The sequence below is a fragment of the Rhipicephalus sanguineus genome, chromosome 5, assembly GCF_013339695.2.
Source record: "Rhipicephalus sanguineus isolate Rsan-2018 chromosome 5, BIME_Rsan_1.4, whole genome shotgun sequence".
NCBI classification, from domain to species: Eukaryota; Metazoa; Arthropoda; class Arachnida; order Ixodida; family Ixodidae; genus Rhipicephalus; species Rhipicephalus sanguineus.
In genome coordinates, this window is record NC_051180.1 from 86,564,861 (window position 1) to 86,589,491 (window position 24,631).

General features: G+C 46.2%; 1 protein-coding gene across 1 annotated transcript; it reads right to left on the bottom strand.

The window, feature by feature from the left end:
- Positions 1 to 14,886: 14,886 nt before the first annotated feature.
- LOC119392896 (uncharacterized) lies at positions 14,887 to 18,008 on the bottom strand. The gene is made up of 2 exons (XM_037659822.1): positions 17,787 to 18,008; positions 14,887 to 15,193 (listed from the first exon to the last, which is right to left on the bottom strand). The coding sequence occupies exons 1-2, from the start codon at positions 17,854 to 17,856 to the stop codon at positions 15,018 to 15,020; spliced, it is 246 nt and encodes an 81-aa protein (XP_037515750.1). The 5' UTR covers positions 17,857 to 18,008; the 3' UTR covers positions 14,887 to 15,017.
- Between the last annotated feature and the right edge of the window lie 6,623 nt (positions 18,009 to 24,631).

Genomic DNA, 24,631 nt, shown 5'->3' on the forward strand with positions numbered 1-24,631 from the left:
ACGCCAGTCAGAGGCGCTATCAAGCGGCTTCAGCGCAGTGTCAGACGGCGACTGCACAGCGAAGGGCGAAGGCGAATAGCTGCGCGCGCGCCGGCGCCAATACGTCTGCCACGGCTACGACGTCACTCCTCTGGAAAGCGCAGACCGGCGGCGGCGAGTCGCGCGCTGCAGCGGCCGAGTGCGCGGGAGGTGCCGGCTCCTGTGCGTGACATCACTGATCCTCGCGCATGCGCAGCACGGCTCTTGAGGAGCCACGAGAAATTGGCTCGGCTAGGCCGTTGGAGCTAACGCTACAAAAGGTCAGTTTGGTGCCGAGAAAGACATACCCTCTAGTCATAAGTAAGCGCTGTAGCCACATTCAAAATCCAGCGCCAAATCACGGCGCCGATACCTTCGACGGACCGCAAATTCATCAAAAGTCGCCATTTCTTCAAAGCACCCACCCTCCCCCCCACGCCAGCGAAACTCGTGCAAGAACAGCCAGCGTGTTTCGAACAAGTAAGCGCTTACACTACATTCAAGATCCAGCGTCATATCACGGTGCCGATACTTTCGACGGAGCGCGCCTTCATCAAAGGCCGCCACTTCGAAGCACCCACCCTCCCCCACACCAGAGAACGCACGGAAGAACAGCCAGCGTGTTTCGAACAAGTAAGCGCTTACACCACAACCAAGATACAGCGTCAAATCACGGCGCCGACACCTTCGACGGAGCGCGCATTCATCAAAGGCCGCCACTTCAAAGCACCCACCCTCCCCCCAAGCCAGCGAAACTCGTGCAAGAACACCCAGCGTGCTTCGAACAAGTAATCGCTGTTCAAGTTCCAGCGTCAAATCACGGCACCGATACCTTCGACGGAGCGCGCATTCATCAAATGCCGCCACGTCGAAGGGACGCCGGGCGTGCTCAACTGCGCATGCGTCAAGCCGACGTAGTGCTCGGTTTTCGCGTCAACGTAACGTGACGAACCGACGAACGTGGCGTCGCCAACTTCTGCTGACGCTGGTTGACGCGAACGCTGCGCTGGACTATAAAGGGCCGTTTATAGCGAGGCTGGCAAAGCAGAACAAAAAATCGTGCATCATAATCTAAGGACGCACGCGATCTGCATAAATGGGACTCATTCCGCCAACGCCACATGACACGAACACATTCTTTGATGGCAACATTAGCGGCGCGCCTAAACTAACTTCTTACAGATAAGATAAAGGACGAACACATTGCAGTGTGACGCAATCTCGCGCACTCAACGCCTGAACTCGGCGTGCACGATAGTACGCTCTGCGCGGTAACAACGAAGCACACTGCGCAGACGGCGGCAGCCGTTTGGCACATTTCAAATGGCATTACTGCTCTGCTTACACCTCCTGCCGCACGGCTAATCGCAGCAGCACAGCTAAATACGACGTGCACTAGCAACCGACATTTCTACATTGGTTCAAAAAACGTTCCTAACTGTGTATGGCTACAGGAGCCGTTGTCATCAAGCGCTACAGCAACAACATAATCACGTAACAGCACTTCAGTAACACAGAATAGAGTTCAGTAACCACATAAAGCAGCAAGAGAACTCTTACTCACCTGATGGACGAACTGTAACAAAGCGCAGTGGTTCAATGGCAGCAGACCGTCGACGAGCAAACAACGAGGAGCATCAGTTGGTCCAGTCCACAAAGAAGAAACTAGGCCTACGCAGCGTGAAATTTGAATCTGCTGCATTGAAGCGCGCCGAAAGCAAGGACCGCAACGTGTACAAATACGCATATTACTTGAAACAAAATTATTTGCTACCGTTGGCTTGCTTCCTAAAATATAAGCAATTTATTACTTGGTGCAGTCTATTTTTTAGTGTTGTTTTTTAAGTACTAAGAAACACGTGATCAATCGTCTGTAAAGCGCCAACTTTAAAGACAGAAATTCTCTGTTTTTTTCAGGTACATATCTCTGTTAAGGGCAATTAACGGAAATTTTCTGTGTGACCACAGACATTTTCTGTAAATATGTCTGTACTTTTACACATATTTTTTACAGTGTACACGGGCCTCAAGCAATTTCGCATCCATCGAAAATGTGGCCGCCGCGGCTGGGATTCGATCCCGCGACCTTCGGGTTAGCAGTAGAGTAATTTACCAATATCATAAAGAACAATGTTCTGTTTAGTGTCTCTTTTAAGAACACAAGTTGGTCATAAATGGAGCTGTACGGTACGTTATGCTCAATGTGTCGATGTTCGTATTACCATCGTGCGCTGGTAAGAATACTACAATTTCAATTGCTGTTTCCGTCAGCTGGAGAACGTTCCACACGTAGAACTTTGATCCAGCTTGACAGGTAATCAATTGAACATTGGTCTTTCACGCAGCGTGTCCAATATCAGGAGGTTACGGCAGGCGTCGTCAAGAAAACTTTATCTACACTGCTCTGTTGGTATATCATAGTATCAACACACTGCGCTTACAAGGAAGCCTTTGCGGGCACACCGGCTAGCGGATCAAATGCACGAGAGAAAGCTATTCAGTGTTCGAGCTTCAAATTATGAAATATATTACAGCCACAGAATACCTAATGACTGGTACATTGTTTTTTTTTTGTTTTTACGGGTCTGTACTTAAGGCTGTTAGTACCTGTGAAAAATATACAATAAATTAATCAATTAAGCATGCTTTCGATAGTACTTTTTCTCTAATTTCTTGACACTCGCGACGTTTTGCATTCATTCGTTATCGTTAGAAACTATTTACTTTTTGTCAACTCATTTACTACACTATGGTTGACTTCGAATGTACCGAAGGTGCTTCGTAAGTAAGAACTATAGAAAAATCTGGGGTTCTAAAAAAAAAAAACTCTAGAGACGTCTTTCGCAGTAAGGAACAACATCAGAAGCAGTGGAATGTGTAGGATCGACCATCATAAACAATAAAGAAAGAATTAAAGGTTTGGTACCTCGTATAAAAAGAAACTCCCTACGATCTTCCCCTGCCGACGCCAGTTACTGAGATAGGAAAAAAAAGAAGGCAGTTCGAAAGCACAATGTATCAGCGCATGAAAATACAGCTGACGTGCCATGGAAAGGCTGTCATTATGGGTGACGTCCAAGGTGACGAGACGATGGGATTGCGTGCACGGCTGTGCATCGAAAAGAAGGAGAAAACCCGTGTTATGAAAGCGGTTTTTCATTCGCGTATACCTGATGCGTAAGTGCCGTGCCTGCCCAGTGCATCCCTCGAATAGTGAAAATAAGAGGGATCGCTTCAAAATTTCCGTTCGCAATCCTCTGCTTCACGCGATTATTTTTTTCGATTATGTGAAGGTCGCTGGCCTTTCATCTGTCACTTTTTTTCCCTTCATGTTTTGTTAGGGTCATAAAACGACAAGTTTTGGGGTTTGACGTGCCAAAACCACAGTATGATTACGAGGCACGCTTTAGCAGTATACTACGGATTAATCTTCGCCAACTGAGGTTCTTTAAAGTGCACATAAGTCTAAGAATCACGCGAGTGTTTTTTCCATTACGCCCCCGTAGAAATGCGGCAGCGCTGTTCGGGAGTCGAACCCGCGTGATTGAGCTTATTAGCGCAATTGAACGAGGGAAAAATTGCCCACGGCTGCCTTTGCAAATATTTTACTAGCACGTCACCGTAGCGCGCACTCACAGCCGAACCCCGTTTCTGGTTAATTTGATTCCTGCACTAATCAAATTCCATTCCTCTGCCATGCAGTGACCTCTCACTTGAGTGAACTTCAAGGGACCAAAGGAAATAGTTCTCTTAACTGAAAAGTCACTGAACTAAATTTTGATTGGAATATGGAACAGCATATGACACAGCAGACATCGAGTTGAAATTGCGAAGTGCAATTTATTAAGTACGTGAATAAACATTGAGTGCGTAAGAGTTACATTGCTGTCTACCTAATTTTGAAAAAAAAAGAAAAAAGAATCTCCCCTATGCATTTGTACTGGTACTCCTAAAGGAACTCTAAAGAGAAACAATGAATCGATTTAGATTGACAGATTGCCATTTTCGATGGAGGCGGAAATTTTTGAGGCTCGTATACTCAGATTTAGGTGCACGTTAAAGAACTCCAGGTGGTGGAAATTTCCGGAGCCCTCCACTACGCCGTCTATCATTATCATATCGTGGTTTTGGGACGTTAAACCCCATATATTATTATCGATAGATTGCACTGTGAGAACTCCAATGTCGCTAATTTCACCATCATATGTTCATTAACGGAGGAGAAAATCAAGGTGAACATTTCAGTTTGAAATTTCGCGCGAAATCGTCGCACGCAATGTCGCGGGTTTCAAAGTGCATTTTTCGTATTTCGGTGACATTGGCTCGACAAAATTTCCTGAAATTTGGTTTGTTAAGTCTCTGGCCCCCTCTGAGGACAATTTACTTCATATTTACTGATTACGAGCAGCGTAGGATTGAGTAGCCGCCGTCACAATATAGGAGGTCACTGCGTTTAATACGGGAATCTTGCGGTGGCGTCGCCGCACGCATTTTCTTTTCGCGCGTTTTCTCGGTTACCAAGCGTCTTCTCGCGGCAAGCGTGGTGATTTTGGAGTTGCAAAAGTGTAGTTTACTGTATAAAAAATCGCTTTTTTCTTTCCTGTCTCTTTAAAGTGCAAGAAGCAACAAAGTTGTCCAGAGAGTCTATGTTTTTATGCCCTTCCTCTGGCTCAGCTTTATACTGAGACTTTTTTCTAGGCACCCTACAGCTTCTGCTAGACCTACAGGATTTAAATCTGCCATCAGTTGTCATTGCCTCTTCCTTGTTGCACTCTTCTTCTTCTGGACGAACACTGAAAAAGAGTTTCCAGACCTCGCATTTCCTAGATTCACATCTGATAGCCCGGCTAAACTGATCAAGATCGCTCAACTGAAATATTCGATTTTCAGAAATTCAGATTTCAGAATGCACAGGGAAACCGTCGGGGATTCTCTAAAAGAAAATTGTCCTTAAATATTCGTTAAACCGACGTTCGTAGAACTGAGAGTTTAATGTAATACCTACTGGCACTGAGCGTCCGTTCTGTACCAGTTTAGTTGACGAAAGGTATTGTTTGTGGAACCGCACATCACCTTGTTCTGGAACTTTCGCTTGTTAGGAGCGAAGCACCTTAAGGCCGAGGCTTGTCCGTCCGTTTGGCGTCCGTGCTCACGGCACAGCACAGTGTAAAGCACCATGTACAATCGAAACATCAGGCTTAACAATAGACTAATATCAATCATAAGTGTGATGAATCAGTATAAAACACCTGCAAGCACGAACCCTTTATACTAGTCGGCGACTTCAACGTACACATTATGAACCTTAGGACCTAGCTTTGTCGTCGACTCTCACTGTCCGCTGTCACAATATATCAAAAACCATTTCTATAGTCCAAACATATATGTGTGTATGTGAATAAAGAAAAAGGTTTAAAATAGCTGAAGATCAATCATAATTGTGACAGAGCAATATAAAACACCTACAAGCACAAACCCTTTAGGTTTTTGGACAGTCGGTGACCTCAACGTAGACACTATGGACCTTAGGACCTAGCTTTGTCGTCGGCTCCTTATGTCACTTTATGTCACTTTATGTCACTTTGTGTCACTTGCACAGCGCCAATGCTTAAAGAAGGGAAAATTTCATTTCTGTGATAACCTGCATAAAGCCCACACGCCTTGTAATCTTGCCCCGACGTTCGTGTTCACCGACGCCGACACCGGATTTTCTGCGAAACGAGCTCTTTAACGCCGGATTCGCAGAAATAAATAAATGTTTGTGTACAGCTATAGGCATAAACAGTATATGCATGCTACGCTAGTCGTGTCTTCACGTAACATTTAATCGCTACTTATACGAGAGCAGCCTCGGCTTGCCAAGACTCGACTTTCTTGCCAAGTCCTGCCAGCTCGTCCTCGTGTTTCTCTCGACAGCGCGTGGTCAGCCCGTTATACTCGCAATCCCCGGCTCCTACGTATCCGCCTGTACTTTCATGTATCCGCTTTTCTTTCAATGTTCACCGCACTGCTTCCCCCCGCCTCGTGAACCGCCAGTGATGGCCGCCTCAATTTCGAGACGAAGCTATAGCTACAGCGTAGTGCCCACGTCCCGCTGCCTTGTTCTCTTGCATGCTTTGCATTGCAAATGAAGCCACAGATGCGGGCGCAATCTATTTCCTTCTCGCGCATCTGCAACAACGAACGCCCCAGTAGCATGGTATGAGCGCCATTTGCTTTTTTTTTTCTGCTTGCAGTCATCTTCAAGATTCATCTAAGGCGCTCGGTTTCTTTCTGTGCTCGTCTTAAGGAAGAAAGGCGTCCTTGCGTCGGGCCCTTTGAGGACGTTCGCGTGGTTGGGCTAAATTTCTTAGGAGGCGTCGCGAAGCGTAAGATATCCCATGATGAGAACCGGTGGAAAGCATGTCGTAGCAGGCAGTGTGCTTGCGATCCCGCATGAGGCCCTTGTCTTTGATAGAACCTAGTAAAGAACTTAACGCTTGCTAAAATTGGCAGTGCGATTTATATGTTCCGACTACTCAAGGCATTCTAGTGTTTCGAGTTTGCTCTTCAGGGCAAACTTGGAGCCACGTTGAAAGAGCGAAGAATCGCTTGCACACTAAAATTAATATGCCTTGTATACCACGGTCACTTCAAAGGACCGCTACCTTATTACCTGCACGATCATTTCAAACTCTCGTCTAGACAGAATCAATTCAAAGCGATTCCTCAACCCATTAGTCGCCTCACTCTTCACAATTACTTGCCTTCTTTGTCGACAGCCATCTCTAATTGAAATAGATTACCAAATATCGCTGTATGTTGTGATGACACTGAGTAATTTCTAATCCACTACCAATGTATTAAACTCTCATAGTGAAGTTTTACCATTGATGTTGTTTACGACAGATTGTATGTATTAATAAAACAAGCAAAAGACTTCTTTAGAACTCAAGACTGAGCTATAGACAATGCACATTCATCATTTAGCTGCTGTAGCCCTCATGAAGACGCGGTTAAATGCATGTATGTCTTAAACGTTGTCCTCCTCTTAGTGAGCACTACACCAGCTAAAAGTAAAAGACTGTTCATGTACTCCAGGGTTCTCAATTTCACGGACCGTAGGACCAACTTTTGTGACATGTGGCTAAATGATACAGGCGTTATTTTCTCGCCTACAGCGATTTATTACGCTTTGTTCGGCTAAACTACAGAGACGGGACTGGGACTAAACCATTTTTTTTTTTCGTGAGGCACTCGCATTGAGTTGAAAGATCACCGTGGAACGAAAATTCTGTGTTCCAGAATCGGCGTCCAGATTTTAATGATTCAGGAGACCAGTATCGATACGTTTCTCGAAACGTGACGCCAAATGCCCTTCAGAAATGACCCATGCATGAGATATGGGAAAGGTGTTCTTTCAAATGGAAACGCTAGACCCGCCTTCCCCCCGCCTCAACCGCATCTTAACTGTTCTGGTCCTTGTAGGACTAAATTTCATGACTGCGGCCCGCTGGCTGAGGTGAGTTTGAGAGCCCTCACGTACTCAGTCCTGTTTGGAACACGATGGGCCTGCAGTATGTTAGAGTAATAAATAATTAAATTGCCAGGGTTCAAAGCATTTCGTTCGGCGCGCCAGTGAGGCTTCACAAGATCGACAAGCGTCTCTCAGAAAAAAAAGGATGTTGCAGCGTAGAACCTTCGCCTATGGGCATTCAGTGCAGCGTTTGCGACTTTGGTGGTACTGAATCCGGGACGTCACTGCGCTTTGTGCCGACTTGAGGGTTGTGATGTAAATGGACTTCGTGCTTACCTGATCTGCTGTGGCTTGACCTAAAGGCCTATACGAGGTGACCTGAAAGGGTCCCGAACCACTTTTCCAAGTAATCATAGAATGACCTCAGTATCGGAGTTTATTGCCTCAACATTCAATTGCCGCAAAAAATTCTCGAATCCGTCGAGAATGAGTGGAGTTCCAAAAGTTTGTCGAGCGCTCTAAGCGCTTCATTTCTGGAGTGCTGTGCAGGATCAGGGCTTAAAGTCAGGGGGGCCCGGGGGGTCCCGGCCACCCCTCCAATTTTTTAGGAGGGGCTCGGCCCCCCCTCGGCATGTCAACTGTAGCACAGCGGCACCCAATTGACAAGCACTGGAGGTGATTTATTTTATGCAGTAGTGCTTTGTGAAGGTGAATTATAGCTCTCCAATCTTTTGAATAATGATTTAATCGCAATTATTCGGTTGATGGGGGCATCATAAAAAAAGCAGAAGAAAGAAAGAAACAGGTTTAGTCGACACTGCTGGATGCAGTTGCCTGATACGCTGCAGATCATGGGTCACAAACATGTTCGACTGATCTTCTTGGCACAACACACTTTTCAACGAGGCACTTGTGCGTGAGGTAGCAATCAGGGAAGGTTCACCTTCATCTCTTTAGGTGAACAGTCAATCTTCATTCGTTTAGTTGCGTATTACAAATATTTTGCATTGCGAAAGACGCATGTATATTGCCTACTTTTTAGGCAAGCGCGTGTAAAAATAAAATATAGCATTGTCGTGCCTGAGGTTCTCAGTGCAGTGAGCGAACTAATGTTCAGCTTTGCAGCTAGACTTATTTGGTTTGAGTTCGCATATACTTATCCTTTGACATCCCAAGTTATTTTTGAAAAATTATTTCTAAAATGCCCTCTTTTTAGTCGTTGATTGGATCGGTACATTGAGCAAACACGCAAACTAGACTCTGAATGATATATTTCTTTGTGTAACATTCATCAGTTTTCATTCAGTGTTAGAGACAGTTGGCTCCACTCCACTGTCATTGTACCAAACACCACCTAATTCTGTGGTCTGCGAGAGTTGTGACGAAGCTCACTTTCACCCAGAATAGCACACACACACACACACACACACATATATATATATGTGTATATATATATATACATGGGTCGCCGCTCTATGAGCCCCCCCTCCCCCCCCTCCGATTAAGGGTGACTTTAAGCCCTGTGCAGTATGGCCCGAATTTGGCCAGACTGGGGATCTCTCCGAGCTCCAGCGACAGCCCCTTTTGAACGAAGTAATAGTACGAAAAGGTCAAATCCAGCCCTCAGCGCGCGTCGCGTTCCATTGGTTACGATGCAACGCGGCGTCGCGTCAAGGGCGATGGACAAAGGTGGGTGACGTCTTCAAACCAGCGGCTTCTTCTTTCACTTGTTTGTCGTTCCGCTGAGTGCAGGAGCGCACCCATGCAAGAAGAATGCCAGAAACTTTAGTAATGATATTTCTTAGAGGTACGGGCTGTTTAAATTTATTTTCAAGCGTTTAATACCTGCACTAAATATTCTTTTTAATAACTAGTACCGCACCCCCCGAGATTAGCTCCGGCCGAACGCCTTTCATTCGCCGAGGCCACATCTATCATCATCTTAATTATCATGATCGGCCTCTACCTTCTAGCTCGTTCCTCGGCCGGCGCGCTCTCTCTTCGTCCTCTTTATCTTCTGCTCGTTCCCTGAACACGTGCTCCGGGCTGATTAGCTAATTAGCTAGGTACTACAACTAGCTCATTAAACGAAGACGTGTTATGATCAAGCTAGTTAAGCCAAATCATGCTAAGAGCGAACTTATTAAGCCACGTCTTGCTAAGAACATGCCAATTATATTCATGCTAATTAAGAACACGCTAATGAAGCGGTGGTACGCTAAGCCCATGCTAATTAGGACACGTTAATCACGACCAAGCTGATCAATAACTTGCTAGGTCTGACCATGCTAATTAAGACTATGCTAATTAGCCCCAGACAAATCAATACCATGCTAATCGCGCCGGTGGTAATTAAGGGCATGCTAATTATAACCATAATATTTCACACAAGTTTTTTCAATGACATGGTAACGAGGACTTATTAATTAAAGCCAAGTTAATTAATACCATGGAAATTGATACCTAGCTGACGCGGTCGTCACTTCGAAGCGGAGTGAGCAGACCGAGCAGACTGAGTTGACGTTCAGCCACGTAAAATGCTGAAAGGAGTGCTAATTAGCGTCCACTGCATGAAACGCGTGACAGTCACACTGGCACTCAGTGAGTGAGTACCATCTTTATTTAAGTCCTGAGTAGAAAAAAAGCGATGCCAGAGGCCCCGCCAATCAATCCGGCAGCTCCACCCAGGTGGGCGCCCGTAGGCAGAGCGCTTCGGCGACGGCCTGGGCCCTCTGGACAGCCTATAGCTGAGCGATGAGCTCTGTACTTCTAAGCGGTGTGTCCCAGGAGGACTGGTCAGGAAAGTCCGTGCCCGCTTTGGCAGGGCACCGTCAGAGCATGTGCTCAGAATAACAGAGAGCTGAGCAAGTTGGTAAGTATTCATTCTAAATAGACAGGGCGTGCAAACAAGAACACAAGAAAGAAGTCAGGACACCACAAACGCCGGCTAACAACTCAGAGTTGTTAGTAGGCTTTTGTGGTGTCCTGACTTCTTTCTTGTGTCCTTGTTTGCACGCCCTGTCTTTTTAGAAAGCTTGTGCTCGTAGTTGTTGTATTCGTGGCCTCAGTGGGCTGTGGAAGGTCAGGATTGATCTTGCTTAGGCCCGTATTCTGAAACGCTCGCTACCTCAGTGAGGGGGCCTCAACGGCTTGAGGACGCCTCACTGCGTATTATAGAACGCTCCTTACCAAGGTTTCCTCACTGAGGCCTTCCTTGGTGCTCCCTTAAGTTCATGTAGCGCTAGGGCAACCTTAATGCCTCCTTACCTCGCTCCTCGCACTGAAGGGGTGCTTCTCTGCAGTACTTGTCAGCGACACTGTATCTGATTTCTCATGTTCAATCGATGCATTGTACTTGTGCACAAGCTCTGCAATTATATCGTTCTCTTCGTCATTGAAAAATTGCTTCGATACATTCGCAAATTTGTTTATATATATATATATATATATATATATATATATATATATATATATATATATATATATATATATATATATATATGTGTGTGTGTGTGTGTGTGTGTGTGTGTTTGTGTGTGTGTGTGTGTGTGTGTGTGTTCGCTTGGAAATTTATTATTTTGGATTATGTTTGTTTCATTTTAATTAAATTTCTGTTAGTATCTCAAAAGCTTTCCATTTCTTGTTCAAGGTATATTGGTTTCATTCCGGAACAGCTTACTGGCGTTGCTTTAGCTACTTAACGTGACAGCTCTTGATACACTTCGCTGATAGAGGTTTTTGCTTGTCGCTTTTGTAATTGATTGGAGTCGCTGCTCTGCTTGCCAACCACCTAGAGGGTTGCCATCTAATCGCAAGAACTTCAATAAGAAGCTTATGGACGATGGTGCAAATACCGCTGTGCTGTTCTACATTGCCCGATAAACGTATTACTGTTTTCGCAATACTGTATCATCGGGCAGGTGTACACCAGCAAGAACGCTGGTAGCGACATTCTTTGCGACACATCGTGTTTACGTAAAGGACGTAAAATTGCGATCACTTTTGTATTCCACTTATCTGCTGGCGTAAAGCGTTCGTTAGCGACGTACTCAGCAATGCGCAATCTTCTAACAATTTTTCTTCTACCAGAGAACATGTGTAGCCCAGAAAAGGTTCAGACGTATTGCATAGTTGCACAAAGCGCCGCAGGGCACCACCGCTATTCACACTACATTGCCACCTATAGCTCCGACCACCTGGTGATTACTAGCAGCAAAAGCATTTAGGGAACCTAAAAAAAGGAAAACAAATATGTTTAGGTGACATAGAAAAGCGGTTCCGTATCGAACACAGTGATAATAAGTATAGAAACACGAAAGACTACACCCCCAGGAGCCAGGACCTAATAATAATTGTTGCGTTTTACGTCCCAATACCAGGATAGGATTATGAGAGACGCCGTAGTGGAGGGCTTCGGAAATTTCGGCCACCTGGGGCTTTTAAACTTAAATACAAGCACACGGGCCTCCAGCATCTTGCCTCCATCGAAATGCAGCCACCGCTACTTTCGGGAGTCAAGCACCGTAACCACTAGACAATCGCGGCGGGTAATCACTAATGGTTATGATAATTAAGCATTTGATCGATCATTAGCACCCATATATGCATGAGCTAATGCTTACAAATGCAGTTATTTTTCCAGAACAGTTAGAGACTGGAATTCACTACCAAAGGAGATTTTCGCAACTGAGGATTTTGCTACAACAGTGGAAGCATATCGCTTTGCTGGTTAGTGTTCAAATGTAATGTACTCTTATTGTGGTTGTTTCACAGACATGTTATCTCTTTTAGCCTATTCATGAGTGTTTAATGTAACAAACTCATGTTTTCTTATTCTTGCAGTTACGGTTTGCTTGATCTTTCTTGGGCCCCTCCTGCTTCGACCAAAATGTTAATCCTCGGTATGTTTAAATAAATAAATAAATAAATAAATAAATAAATAAATAAATAAATAAATGTAACATTCCACGACAACCGTGCACAGACCCAAAGCACGATGATGATGATGATGATGTGCCTCTGCACATGACTCATACCCACACTGGGGGATTGGCCAAGAATTGTTGATATAAAGTTTTATAAATATAACTAATGAGTTAACACAAAAGACAAGCGAACATATAAAAGAACGAGTGCAATAATTATTTATACATTCCGACCAGACAATCCTATCCACCTATGGAATGGAGGCTCCCATTCCGTAACACTGCTTCCCACCCACTGCAAAGTGTTCAGCCTTAATTCTTCATCATCATCAGCCACAGCACAAAGTGCACATGACTTACAGATGTGTAGCGGGTACCACGATTCCCGAAAAATGACGAAAAATTGCATAGTGACAACCACTGTTGCGCAATGGGTGCCTCCATTTCATTCCAATCCCATTCCGGGGAATTAGAACTTGCCGCAGTTCCATTCCTTTCAATTCCTCGGAATGAAATAACTTAGCCCGTTCGCACTCCGGGAATGGCCGGGCAGTTCAATTCCATCAATGTAATTCCTCCATGTAAAAAGGCATCTTGATAGTTTTATTGAGTTAAGAATGAACGCCCCATAAAGCTGATGTCATTAGATGCATTAAGAAGTGCAAGAGTACGCAAAACAGGTTACCAAGGTCGAGGGATACAAGCTTGGTTACATATCTCGTGCAGTACAACCATCCTACTAATTCCTATAGGGGCAGTTCTCCCGCTACCTATGTATTTGCAAGGTCAGCATGTTTGAACGAATGGTGATGTTTTAATATTGTTTAAACTTAAATGTGTTAATGCTAAAATGACGACATAGCGTATTTTTATGCTGACAAAAGTAGTATTCAAGAAGACTAAGCAGTCTTGCCACGCGTCTGGAGCGGTCGTGAATGTGGAGAAAACTAAGATTTGGTTAATGGGGAACAAAACCCTCTAGATCTACTGGTATTAGTTGGAACAATGCACCGCTCGAGCACCTTGTGCCTTTGCATCGAATACGGAACACTGGGCCGCACTGCTCGTCAGCACTCACGCTTGTCAAGCCCGCCTCGCAAGCATGGATGGGTTGAGGAGAACTTTCCATGTTCGCCTGTGCGCAGGTATGCAATGTCTTCCTTGTCGCAAAAGTTATTTACGTGTGTCAGGTACTAAACTGCTGGTAAGATAAAGATCAGGTTGTGCATAGAGTATCCGCCACTTTTGTGTGGGGGTATCATTGGGAACCAGCGCGCCGGGATAATTTGTAGCTCTCTTCGGTATCTGCTGGGATGATGCATTTGTTTGTACACTAACTTATGCCTCGGTTTGTAGAAGGCGCGTTGCTTATAATAAATGTACCGTGCTTGTAATCAGCCAAGGTATTTTAAATGTACTGCTTTATTGTTAAATTCGAGGCTCTGACTTACTAATGTTTGAAGTTTGAAAAACAGGACGTAGAGGAAAACGTGCTTCATTTACGGAAAAAAGACGTTTTTCTATTCCCATTCCATTTCGTGCAAAAGGCGCTAAATTCCACTCCCATTCTGTTCCTCCAAGCGTTGTCCGGACACCATTCTATTCCCATTCCATTCAGGGGTCGCGAAAATGTGGAATAATTACGGAGTCATTCCAATTCCGGAGTGGCAACTCCGCAACACCGGTGAGAATTTCGCTATTTCAGAAAAATTACGATGATTTATGACGTAGTGGGTACCTTGCATGTGTATTTGTATTACTGCCCCAAGAGATTCTCCAACGGGCTCTATACAAAGTCCACTCTTCCAGCTTTTGCTGTGACTGTGCTGCGTGTTGCGTGCAGGCCTGGCGATCTTTTTATCAGAACAGCGGTCTCGGACATCAGAGAGAGTACACTCAATGACGTGCTGCTTCTGAGATCGTGCTCACTCCCTTAACACAAAGCATTGAGCCCACTAAAAAAATCGTATTTGTCTTTTGAGAAAATAAATACTATGACTTTGAAATTAATACTGCTTTGTGCAAGTTGGTATGAAATGGCACAGTTGCTTCCGCTCCTATGAAGAACGTGTTTTACCCTTGTCCCACTTTCCTAAGAGAAGGGCAAGTAACTACATCACTAATGCAAAGTTTTTTATGGTTACCTTAACTTCAACTTTTTGCATTAAAAAACCGTTTCGAACCGTCCCGGAACATTTTTTTTTCGTTCCGGAACAGAAACGCAACGAAACTTCTTGCGGTGGAACGAAACTAAAACCGTAACGAAAAACATTTCGTTCCGACACCTTGCACGCCCTGCGTTAAAAACATTTTATGCTCGAGTTTGTTTCGTAAGTTTCGCGCGTGATTAAGCAGAAAGGTTTGTGTGTAAATATTATTATTTTCTTTGTGCGCGTGTGTTACTGCAATGTACGAGCTCCTCTCTTCCTTCTGGTCTTTCTGTCCCTTTATCTCTGGTTTTATCGAAATTAAGGGATACTTGGATCCGTGTTTGTCCCGTTCAGTCGAGCCTTTATTTGCTCAAGGACAGGTATTCCTGTCCCACAGTGCTGAACTTAGTTTTGTCGCGTACAGATTGTCGCCGGGCATCTGCTTTGAGTTTAGCCAGTCGTCGATAATCATTCGCTGTCGTCGCCTCCTCCTCCGCCGCTTTTTCCTTTGGACTTCTCGCCGCCTTTGCCTTTGCCCTTGCCTTTTCCCTTGCCACCGCCTCCACCACCGCCGCCACCGCGTCGAACCCGCGACATAGAAGGACCTTCGTTCAGCTCAGCCTGGAGGTCCGCTGCAGCTGTTTCTGTAAAGAGCAGCAAGTGCTATTTTAGGAACGCCTAATAGTGCGATTAAGCGTAACGTGTCTTAAAGTGACGCTGACGTTCAGTTCCAAAGAATAAGATGAAAAAAAGACGCATACAAGACAAGATGACGCTTTATGTGGCTCTATGAGGATGAATGAGTGGATTGAACTATGCTTAAATAGCCTATTTAAACAAGGTTGGCCCCTAAATGTCCGGGAGCTTCTGGCCGACATCTCTAGGCAGGACCACTCCACTAACCAGAGCTGGTCATCCGATCCGCAGGCCCGAAGAGGGGCCTCCCACGAGGCTGGAGAACCATGCTTTACTATACGGCTGCGTGTCGGCTTAATATTGCACTGTTTCTAGGATTGACCCGTACCGGCATTATCGGTAAGGCAAAGGGCTGTAGTGTGCAGGAGTCAACTAAGTAAACTGTTTTGTTTCAGCGTGCTTTAATTGAACGGAATACAGAGGACCTACAGTGACGATTGGCTTTGGTCCGCCGGTTCTACAGCTTTCTACAAGGAGCGCGCGCTGAAATGGAAAGTCTACTTAGTGGACACTTTAAAGAATACTACGCCTGCTTTACCTCCGCCGCCAATACCACCTATATAAATGATAACTTAAAGCCACATTGCTCCGATGATGACGTCACCACCGTAGTCTGACACGCCGGTGCGGCAATTCATAACCACTATTTGTTTTTATCGTGGTTATTCTAGTATTGCTGCGTTCATACGCTGCGGCATATGACCAACCGCACACGCGTGTTGGGCACAGAGCAAGCTGGCTTTGAAGGGACCGACCACTGATTTTTCTCGACCCAGTTTTTTACGGCGCGACAGGAAGCTCACCCTTCGTAGCGTTTGTAGCTGCAGGGGTTTATCTGAAAAGCGCGTAGTTATTTTATAAGCAGTATTTTTCGATCTGAAAGGCTCCAAACACGCATGGAGGCTTGCTCCAGCAACGCTGAGAATTGATAGCGATGCCGCTAGCCCTTGTGAAAGCTGTCGTTGTTTTGCTTTCGCGGGAGTTACTGTAACTATGCTTAAACATCTTTATTTTGAGCTTTCCAACCATTTTTGAAAGCTGTTACATGCATTGAGATGTGTGGCTTTATACACCTTCCCGGTATTTGTACAGCGTTGTGTGCGCCTGCGCCCAAGGTTGCCTGCGCCTGTGTCATGGATGGCTTGTCCCGCCGTCATTACTCTCTAGATACGCGAGCCAAGCCAAGTAATCGAAAACGTAACTGTGCATATGCACGGCCGCACCGAGTAGAAGCGCGCGTCATTTCTGAGACGAAGCGTAGGTAGCAAAACTATGCCGCTCCAAAATCTTAGCGACCTGGAAACTGCGTGCACGGTTGCATGAGCACGCTGAAAAGTTGTTCAAGACGCGCTGACAAGCATGGGATCATTACGTCACGCGAAAGCAGCGCAACGTTAATACATACTACTAACGCAGGCCTATATGTGCATTATTATGGAGTAATACCTTTTAATATAAAAGAAAAGAACAATGTTTCAATACTAACAAAAAAATCGTCGACCGCGCACAGCAATCAACGGTCACGTGGCCGTCTTCATCGGATCATTCATGTTTTTGCCGCCAGAGGCGCCACAGGTCATTTTTCACGACTTTCAATTAAGAAATAAAAAATATAAATCCATCTCTCACGAAAGAAACAGGGTTGGTTTGAGTCAGTGCGACGGACAATCTTTAGGTCAGTGGAGTCAACTCATTTCATATTCTCGGCAGTTGTCGGTCCCTTTAAGTTATAAGTGGCGCCTTGTATTGCAGTAGCTGCGGGATTAGCGCACCTATTTTTTTCTTTTTGTTATGGACGGACTGATATATTTGTTGCACCGACACCCTGAGTAATTCCACGCACAAAAAGAATTACAAAGTACACTTGCCGTTGCTGAGTGTAAAACAGCTATACACATGTGGTGTTCGTTTTCGCGCTTTCTGAAAAGCGGCCCTTGCCTCAGTTCGAGGACTGCACTTGGGAGGACAGTCGTCGACACGTTTCTCGAGAGCGCACAATAGGCGCGCTCCCGAATCGTTAGAAACAATACCTTATCTTATTGAACCTGTTTGAGAGAAATTGGCTGTGAACAGCGAAACTGCACGAAAACGCCCGCAAGTCCAACGCAACATACGGCACGACACCCAGAGTAGACACGCAACGACATAACCACGCACTGACTATCAGCTGGCGTCTCTATTATAATCTATACGAGTGTTTTATAAGGACGTCGAGATCATTTTTGCGCATGCTCACTGTGTCGACATGACTTTATGCCGCTATAAAACGCACAATGACAGCAAAATAGGACACGTAGTAGCGAAAGACACACACATCTGCGAACGCGACCTCATTGCCCTGTAGGGCCAGTGACGGCTGGCCCACGCATGTGCTTTTACTTCTTTTTTTTAATATGCAGTGCCTCTATTATGTTTCAAGCTATCGCATTTTTGTGACGAAACATCTGCGTTCGTTCGAACAGCGGCTGGCCTGTGCAGTGCTCTCTTAAGCTTGTCACGATAGTTTTGTGGATCAGAATTTGGAACAAATGGAGGACTCACCTTCGTCTTGGCAAAAAACAAGCGAGGCGACCACGAGCACCCCGACGCACACGAGCAACCACGACTTCATCGCGCAACCGTGAGTTTACTGAGTGTGCGCCTTCAGAACCTCAGCCTCTGGAGAAGTACTCTCTGTAAATTGAAGCGCCGTTCATTTATGTGCCGCTGACTACCCCGCTTTAAGTGTAAGGGGCGTAGCCTTCGTGCAGCGCGTTTCGAGACCCATGTTTATACTGAGGGTTGTGCGTATTGTTTGAAACTGCTGAGCCTTCTTGTACAGTACGTTCTGCTAAACTCGAAGTGATTATTCACGTTCGCGTGCGACAACGTCGATCGCGTGCTCGCTTTCTGGACTCAAAAGCGTTCCAACTAGATTGTCGCGTGCCCTGAACTGAAGTACACTGACGTGTTCATGGCGTGTTAGCTGTTTGCCAGGACGTCCTTTGTTTGCTTGCGTGCCTCAGTGACTACAGCTTCGCACATCGTACATGCATTTCAGCTGCAAGAAAGACGGGAAATGTGAAGAGTGCGCTAAAGGTTAGCAGCGGAATTTGTAGCTGATGCGTTCCGAATGGACGTGTAAACGTGCGTAGTTATCATCCATCGAATGGCCACGGCTTTAGGTAACTTTGTGTTTAGAAAAAAATGTCGACGATATACAGTACTATATACTTTACTATGGTGTGCGTCTTTTCGTTTTCTGTGTTTAGAAAAAGTTATTATATCACAGAGGGTTAACATCAATGTCAATTCAACATAACATTTGCTTGCTAGACATACGTTTACGAGAATAACAAAACAAACTTCAGTTGCATGGACATAAGTCAAAACATGAAATGAAGCGGAGGCAACGCGTACGATCAATGTTTTATACAATTAGACACACACACAAATTTGGCAGAAGGAAATAGGTATACATATACACATACATGGTAAACAGAAAGCACAAATAAAACGCTGATATTTACATTTTGCGTATTTACGTGCCATTACTCCCGATACCAACAGAGACATCAGCCTACCAAAACTATGGCAGACCGAAAGACAAGCTTCACGCGTCTGTCACAGACCAACGCAAAATGGCAAGACCAGTGCCTCCTCCTCAGCGAGAAAGAAGAGCTCCTTCGACGGAACAGACAGAAGCTCCGAGTGCAGTCGCTCTAGGATCGGGAAGCGAGCCCGACGGCGAGGGCCTGCTGCAACCGCCTCGCAGCGGTTGCACCAAAAACAGAAAGCACCGGCAACAATGACAAGGCACGCGAAGTATTTCTTATTTATATCAGCATAGGTGTTTCTGATTAGTTCCACAAATGAATGCGGAAAGCCGAATGCTATGAGCACATTGAAGATATACGCGTGCTCCAGTCGGTCAAACGCTTTCTCCTATATAGTCCAAGGACACAGGGAGATCACGCGCAGACCGCAACAGCGTATAGGCTATGACATCACGTGTGGTAAAGGACAAGCTGCGTATTTATTGTCTGGGCACTGACGAAGCCTGGTGATGACCGATTAGGGTATTCAACAGAGCCCTCAAACGTTAGACTATAAGCGTCGCGAAATAGAGATTAAGAAGCGTGGAATGCCTCCATTCTTCAGGACCACGGTGTAAGAAAAGTAATTATTTTTCTTACACCGTGTTCAGGACTAACAGAGGAATCGTCACCTTTTGGGATAAGTAAAGTGCGGCCATCTCGAAAACAGGGTGGAAAGACGCCGCCCTCAAAACACCGCCGGATATCCGCGGTAAAGGCTGCACCAATCTCATTACAAAATGTCTTGTAAAACTCAACTGGAAAACCGTCTGGCCTAGGGGCCGTTCCACGTTTCATGTACTGCAGTGCGGCCTTTACCTCTTCAGGGGATGGAGGGGCATGCAGAGAATCAGCGGCTTGTTGAGAAACACGGGGCAACCAGTGTTGCCAACCAATTTTGGAAAAATACCCTACGTCACGGCAAAATTACCCTACTGTGCGCTACACAATTTTTGTATTACCCTACATTTTGCCCCACGCCTAAAATGACGCAGTTTAATAATAATTAGGTACAGACTACGCTTCACTGTACAACAACCAGACATGTGATGACGCTGAAGTCCTGTGACGACTTCAGGGGTTTAAAAATTAGCTTCGAAGAGATACTAAGGAACATGAAAGACAGCAGACTGGAAGAGAAAGCGTCGAATTCCGGTATTTCTATGGGAAGAGCGTTGAGTCACATTTGAGGTAAAGAACTAGCAAACTCATCAGCAAGCATACGGCTGGCGGTGTAAGCGATACGGCAGCAGAGAGCGTGCGAAAAGTCAGAAAAGTGGAAAAAATTTAGTGGATAGCAGCGATGGAAATAAAACCGGCTTTGAGTAAATACCGAAAGGGTAAAGACGAAATAAGCAAGGGTGCGTATTACGATAACTCAAGGGGAAGCGATTTGCTGTTTGAAGCAAGGTCGGGCTGTCTTAGAATGCATATAGTTATAAAGCGAGATTCAGTAAATAAGAAAAAATTCACCAACGATTACGTTACTGCCTATGCGAATTCTGTGAGCGCAGCTTCTTGTTGGGGCAACGCCAACTGTGTTTGAAGTTTTGGCTATCCGCAGTTGTAGCAATGTAATAGTCGTTAAATATTGCCACAGAAACTACCAGCGTTCGAGTGCTACGCACACCACTCTGTGCACTGCAGGCGTCGTGAATCAAGCGAAACGCCGACAAGCCTACTACGACAAACGAAGCCAGCCGCAGTGCACGTGCCAACACTGCATGCGCACGAGCTCCGACCGAGGGGCCAGCGCGCATGAAGGAGTAAGAACGCGAGGTTAGAGTCCAGTGCCTCGTGATGTCGACAGACTCCGCGTTCGCTCTCTTTCGTCCTCGTTCGCTCTATCGGTTACGCCCACACCAGCCGACGCCAACGGCGACGCCGCTCAACGCAGGAACGGGCGCCCAAGAGCTGCGCTCTAAAATGTACATCCTGTGGGGAAGCTAATGAAACGACGGAGCATGTTCTAATTAAACGTGAAGATATCTACCCGGGTGTATGTTTGAGCATTACTCTACATGAAGCCTTGGCTTTTAGAGACAACATTCGAAATGTAGTGGGGAAGAGTGACAGCATCGAGTAAGAGCAGAAGACCAAGACGAAGAGCTGAGAGAGCGCGTTCAGTAATAAAAAAAATGCGTTAAAATCTAAGAAATAATTTCGAAATTGTTCTGGTCAGGTTAATACGGCAGTCTGGTCTACTAGCACAGTTGCACAATCATTGTAGTATTTATTTGATATATTACCTATTATTCCATTTTTGTTTTTATGTTTTTATCATTCAACATTTTTAAAATTATCTTTTAAGTCTTAAAATATGAATTCTTGGCCAATCCCCCAGAGCAGGTATGTGCCATAGTGTTGAAGTAAAAGTAAACAAACAAACGTGAGAGCGCGTGACAGTGATTGACGCCCCTGAGCCCAGGCTGTTGGTTTTGTGAATAAATCCCCTTATAATTTGGTGGCGTCGCTGGGTAGTTTTCGAAGCTGGATCTACGAAGCCTCTCCTTACCTCTAGCGTCAATAATGCCGGAAGAATCCTCCACCCAAGGTATCTCGCAGATTCCAGCCGCTGCGTCACCCAACGATCTTCCGCAGCGACCAAGACGCTGAGGACTGGTTGACTACTTACAACGAGGTGAGCGCAGCGAACAAGTGGGACGATGCGTCTAAGCTGACTTATGTGAGCTTTTACTTGGCCGGCGTCGCCAGTCGCCGGTTGCGGAATCACGAAGCCGATATTACCAATTGGGCTTCGTTGGAGACGGCCTTTTCGAAAGTCTTCACCGCCCCGCTGTACGAAAGCTCCGCGCAGAACAGCGACTTCGTGAGCGGGCTCAACAGCCTGGAGATAACTTCACCAGCTACATTGAAGACGTTGTTGACTTGTGCAAGCGCGTGAACCCATCGATGCTCGAATCAGACAAGGTCAAGCAGATACTCAAGGGAATAGCCGATGACGCATTTCAAATGTTCTTAGCCAAGGACCCGCAAACTGTACCGAACTAGTGAGTTTGTGCCAGAGTATCAACGATTTGCGCAAGCAACGCGCCCAAGCACGACGCTCTCTGGAACAGCGTGACTCAATCGCGGCATTGATTCTCGGTGACCAGAATACCATGTTGGCTCAGATAAAGCAGATTGTGAGTGGGGAGGTCGCTAGGCAGCTCTCCATTTTATCGAGCACGCCCAAACCAGCACAGACACATCACCTGGCCCCAGCGGTACAAGTTATCCGAGAAGAGGTAACTGACGCGTTGCCTTTCGCTCGTTCACCACCTCTGGAGGCTGCGCCCTTGACGTACGCGCATGTCGTCGCAGCCAGAGCGCCCCGTCAACCAAAACTTATTTTCCCTTGCCGGCGCCTGTACGGTCGTCACCAGTTCCGTTCTGCCGACCAGTCACCACGTTTCCTAATCCGTGGCTCACTGCAGAAAACCGCCATATCTGTTATTCTTGCGGCTATGTAGGATATGTGGCACGTTTCTGCCGCCGCCACCCTCCCGTACAAACAGATACCATGCCACGAATTTCGCACGATCCTCGACGCTTTAGCGGCACAGCATGGCAATAAGAATATACTTCACCCAACCTCCTGCCGTCAGTTAGCCGCCGATCTCCGTCTCCCCGACAGCGCTCCTTGTCACCTATGCGCAGCCGACCCTACGCTTCAGAGGCGGAAAACTAGATGCCGCAGTTCTCGAGGCACGTACTGCGTCGTCGTCGAAAGAATCAAGTACTCGCATTTCTCCGGCAAACCTCATCTAAACTTTCGTGTCCTTGCGCTTGTGGACACTGGGGCTGCGGTTTCAGTGACAGATTTAAAACTTTGCCGCTTGCTTCGGAAGGTTACCATGACGTCAACGGGATTGTCCCTCTGTATCGCCAGCACTCACCATATTCGGTCATCGGATACCTGCACAGCCCGCGTTCTAACTCAAGATGTTTTGTATTTTGTTGAATTTCTTGTGCTACCTGCGTCTTCTTATGATGTGATCCTCGGCTGGGATTTTCTGTCTCGTAATCATGCAGTTATCGACTGTGCTCGTGTCGAAGTTGCGTTCTCTTCGTTGTGTCCCTCGTCGCCTGAAGCTGCGTTGAACAAGCTGTTTGTCGCCGACGATACCGACATACCACTCAATAGCGCAGACTTTGTTCCCGTGTCCTGTGCCGATGTGTCCGAGTCCGCAGTTTTGTTTACACCCTCCCAAACCTTCCGACGTTTCCGAGGAGCCTGGCATTGCCATTCGCTATTCTCGCGATTACCGCCGACGTTACGAACTTGTTTGTCACGAATCCCTTGCCGTCTCCATCGACCTTACTCCGCGGACAAGGCATTGGCGCTTTTCAAAATTAAGACGTTTCCTCCATCTTCAGCCTTGAAGGCGCAAGTGATTCGCACCTTAATTCACTGACACCACTCGCCTGTACGCCTGATCACCCGACTATGAATGCGTTTGGCCCCTCAATTGATGGCGAACTTGAAGAGGCGCACCGAGAGAAACACCGCGCATTTCTGCACCAGTTTTGCGGCTCGTTTGATTGCCGGAAGACGTCGTTAGGCCTAACACAAACCGTTGTCCATCACATTAACACCGGCTCACAGTCGCCTCTGCGACGGCGCCCCTACCGCGTGTCTCCTGCTGAGCGTCGTGTGATCACCGACCAAGTAGACGACATGCTTCAACGTGGCATCATTCAGCAGTCCAGCAGTCCTTGGTCGTCACCTGTTGTGCTTGCGAAGAAAAAAGACTTCTCGATTCGCTTCTGCGTCGGTTGCCGCCGTTTAAACAAAGTTACATGCTAAGATGTGTACCCTTTGCAACGCATCGATGATGCCGTGGACTGCTTGCAAGGAGCCGAATTCTTCTCATCACTTGACTTACGGTCCGGCTATTGGCAGATCCTCATGGCACCATCGGATCACCCGAAAACTGCTTTCAGGCCCTTGTTGGTTTTGTGAATAAACCCCCTTATAGAAAGGTAAACAGGTCGGCGATGGAAGCAAGTACAAGACGACTGGAGGTTATGGGGGCAGAAAGCAAAAGTAGGCAGAAAGCAAGAATAAATAGCAGGAAAACTAAGTTTAACCTGCGGTAAGGCGCGGAAAGTTGCGCTGTGAATTTATAGGGTTTTTTAGAGGAAGATAACCTTAATTCAGCTAGACTAGATTCAGCCGGGACGTTCTGAGCGTCCACCCATCCACTGTCAACGAAAAGACTCGCATGTATTCGCCTAAGCTGACAGGAAGACGAAAGCCATCTTCTTTTTCTGCCCAGTCGATTGTATTCATCCCCCCTCGCCTCGAGATATTTCGGCACCTAGCGTGGTTTTGCACTGCCTCCGGGATGGAGGCATTGCAAGCTTTTTGTCCCTGCTTCCGGGATCGGACCGCCTATGACCAAGTGACGATGTCATGTGATGACGTCATCGTATCACGTCGCAATATGCGATGTCAAATGTACGTCACTATGACTTCATGATGACGTCACAACATCTGACAGTCTGCGACGTCACGATGACGTCATGAGGTGACTAAATACATAATTTTTTGCATCACTCGCGTTGACCCCGACGGTCACTTTTCGTGTTTATTGAGGCATCTAGGACGCTCGCCTTAACTGGAACCGACCGCCGTCACAAAATTTAAAGGCCCCTCCAGGCAACGAACGAATGGGAGACGACGGAGAGGGAAAAAGCATCCATGGGAAAAAACAAAAATGCTAGCGCTGCAGGGATGCGTGGCGTATTATCTTTGGTCTCTACCCTTTGCTGGTGACATGTGAAGTGAAACTGTTCCAATTTTAC

Excerpts from the sequence above, each read along its gene's own strand:
- LOC119392896 (XM_037659822.1), bottom strand. The coding sequence starts at position 17,856 with ATGAAGTCGTGGTTGCTCGTGTGCGTCGGGGTGCTCGTGGTCGCCTCG. Across the intron at positions 15,194-17,786 it reads TGTTTTTTGCCAAGACGAAG|AAACAGCTGCAGCGGACCTC; the intron begins GTGAGTCCTCCA and ends TGCTCTTTACAG.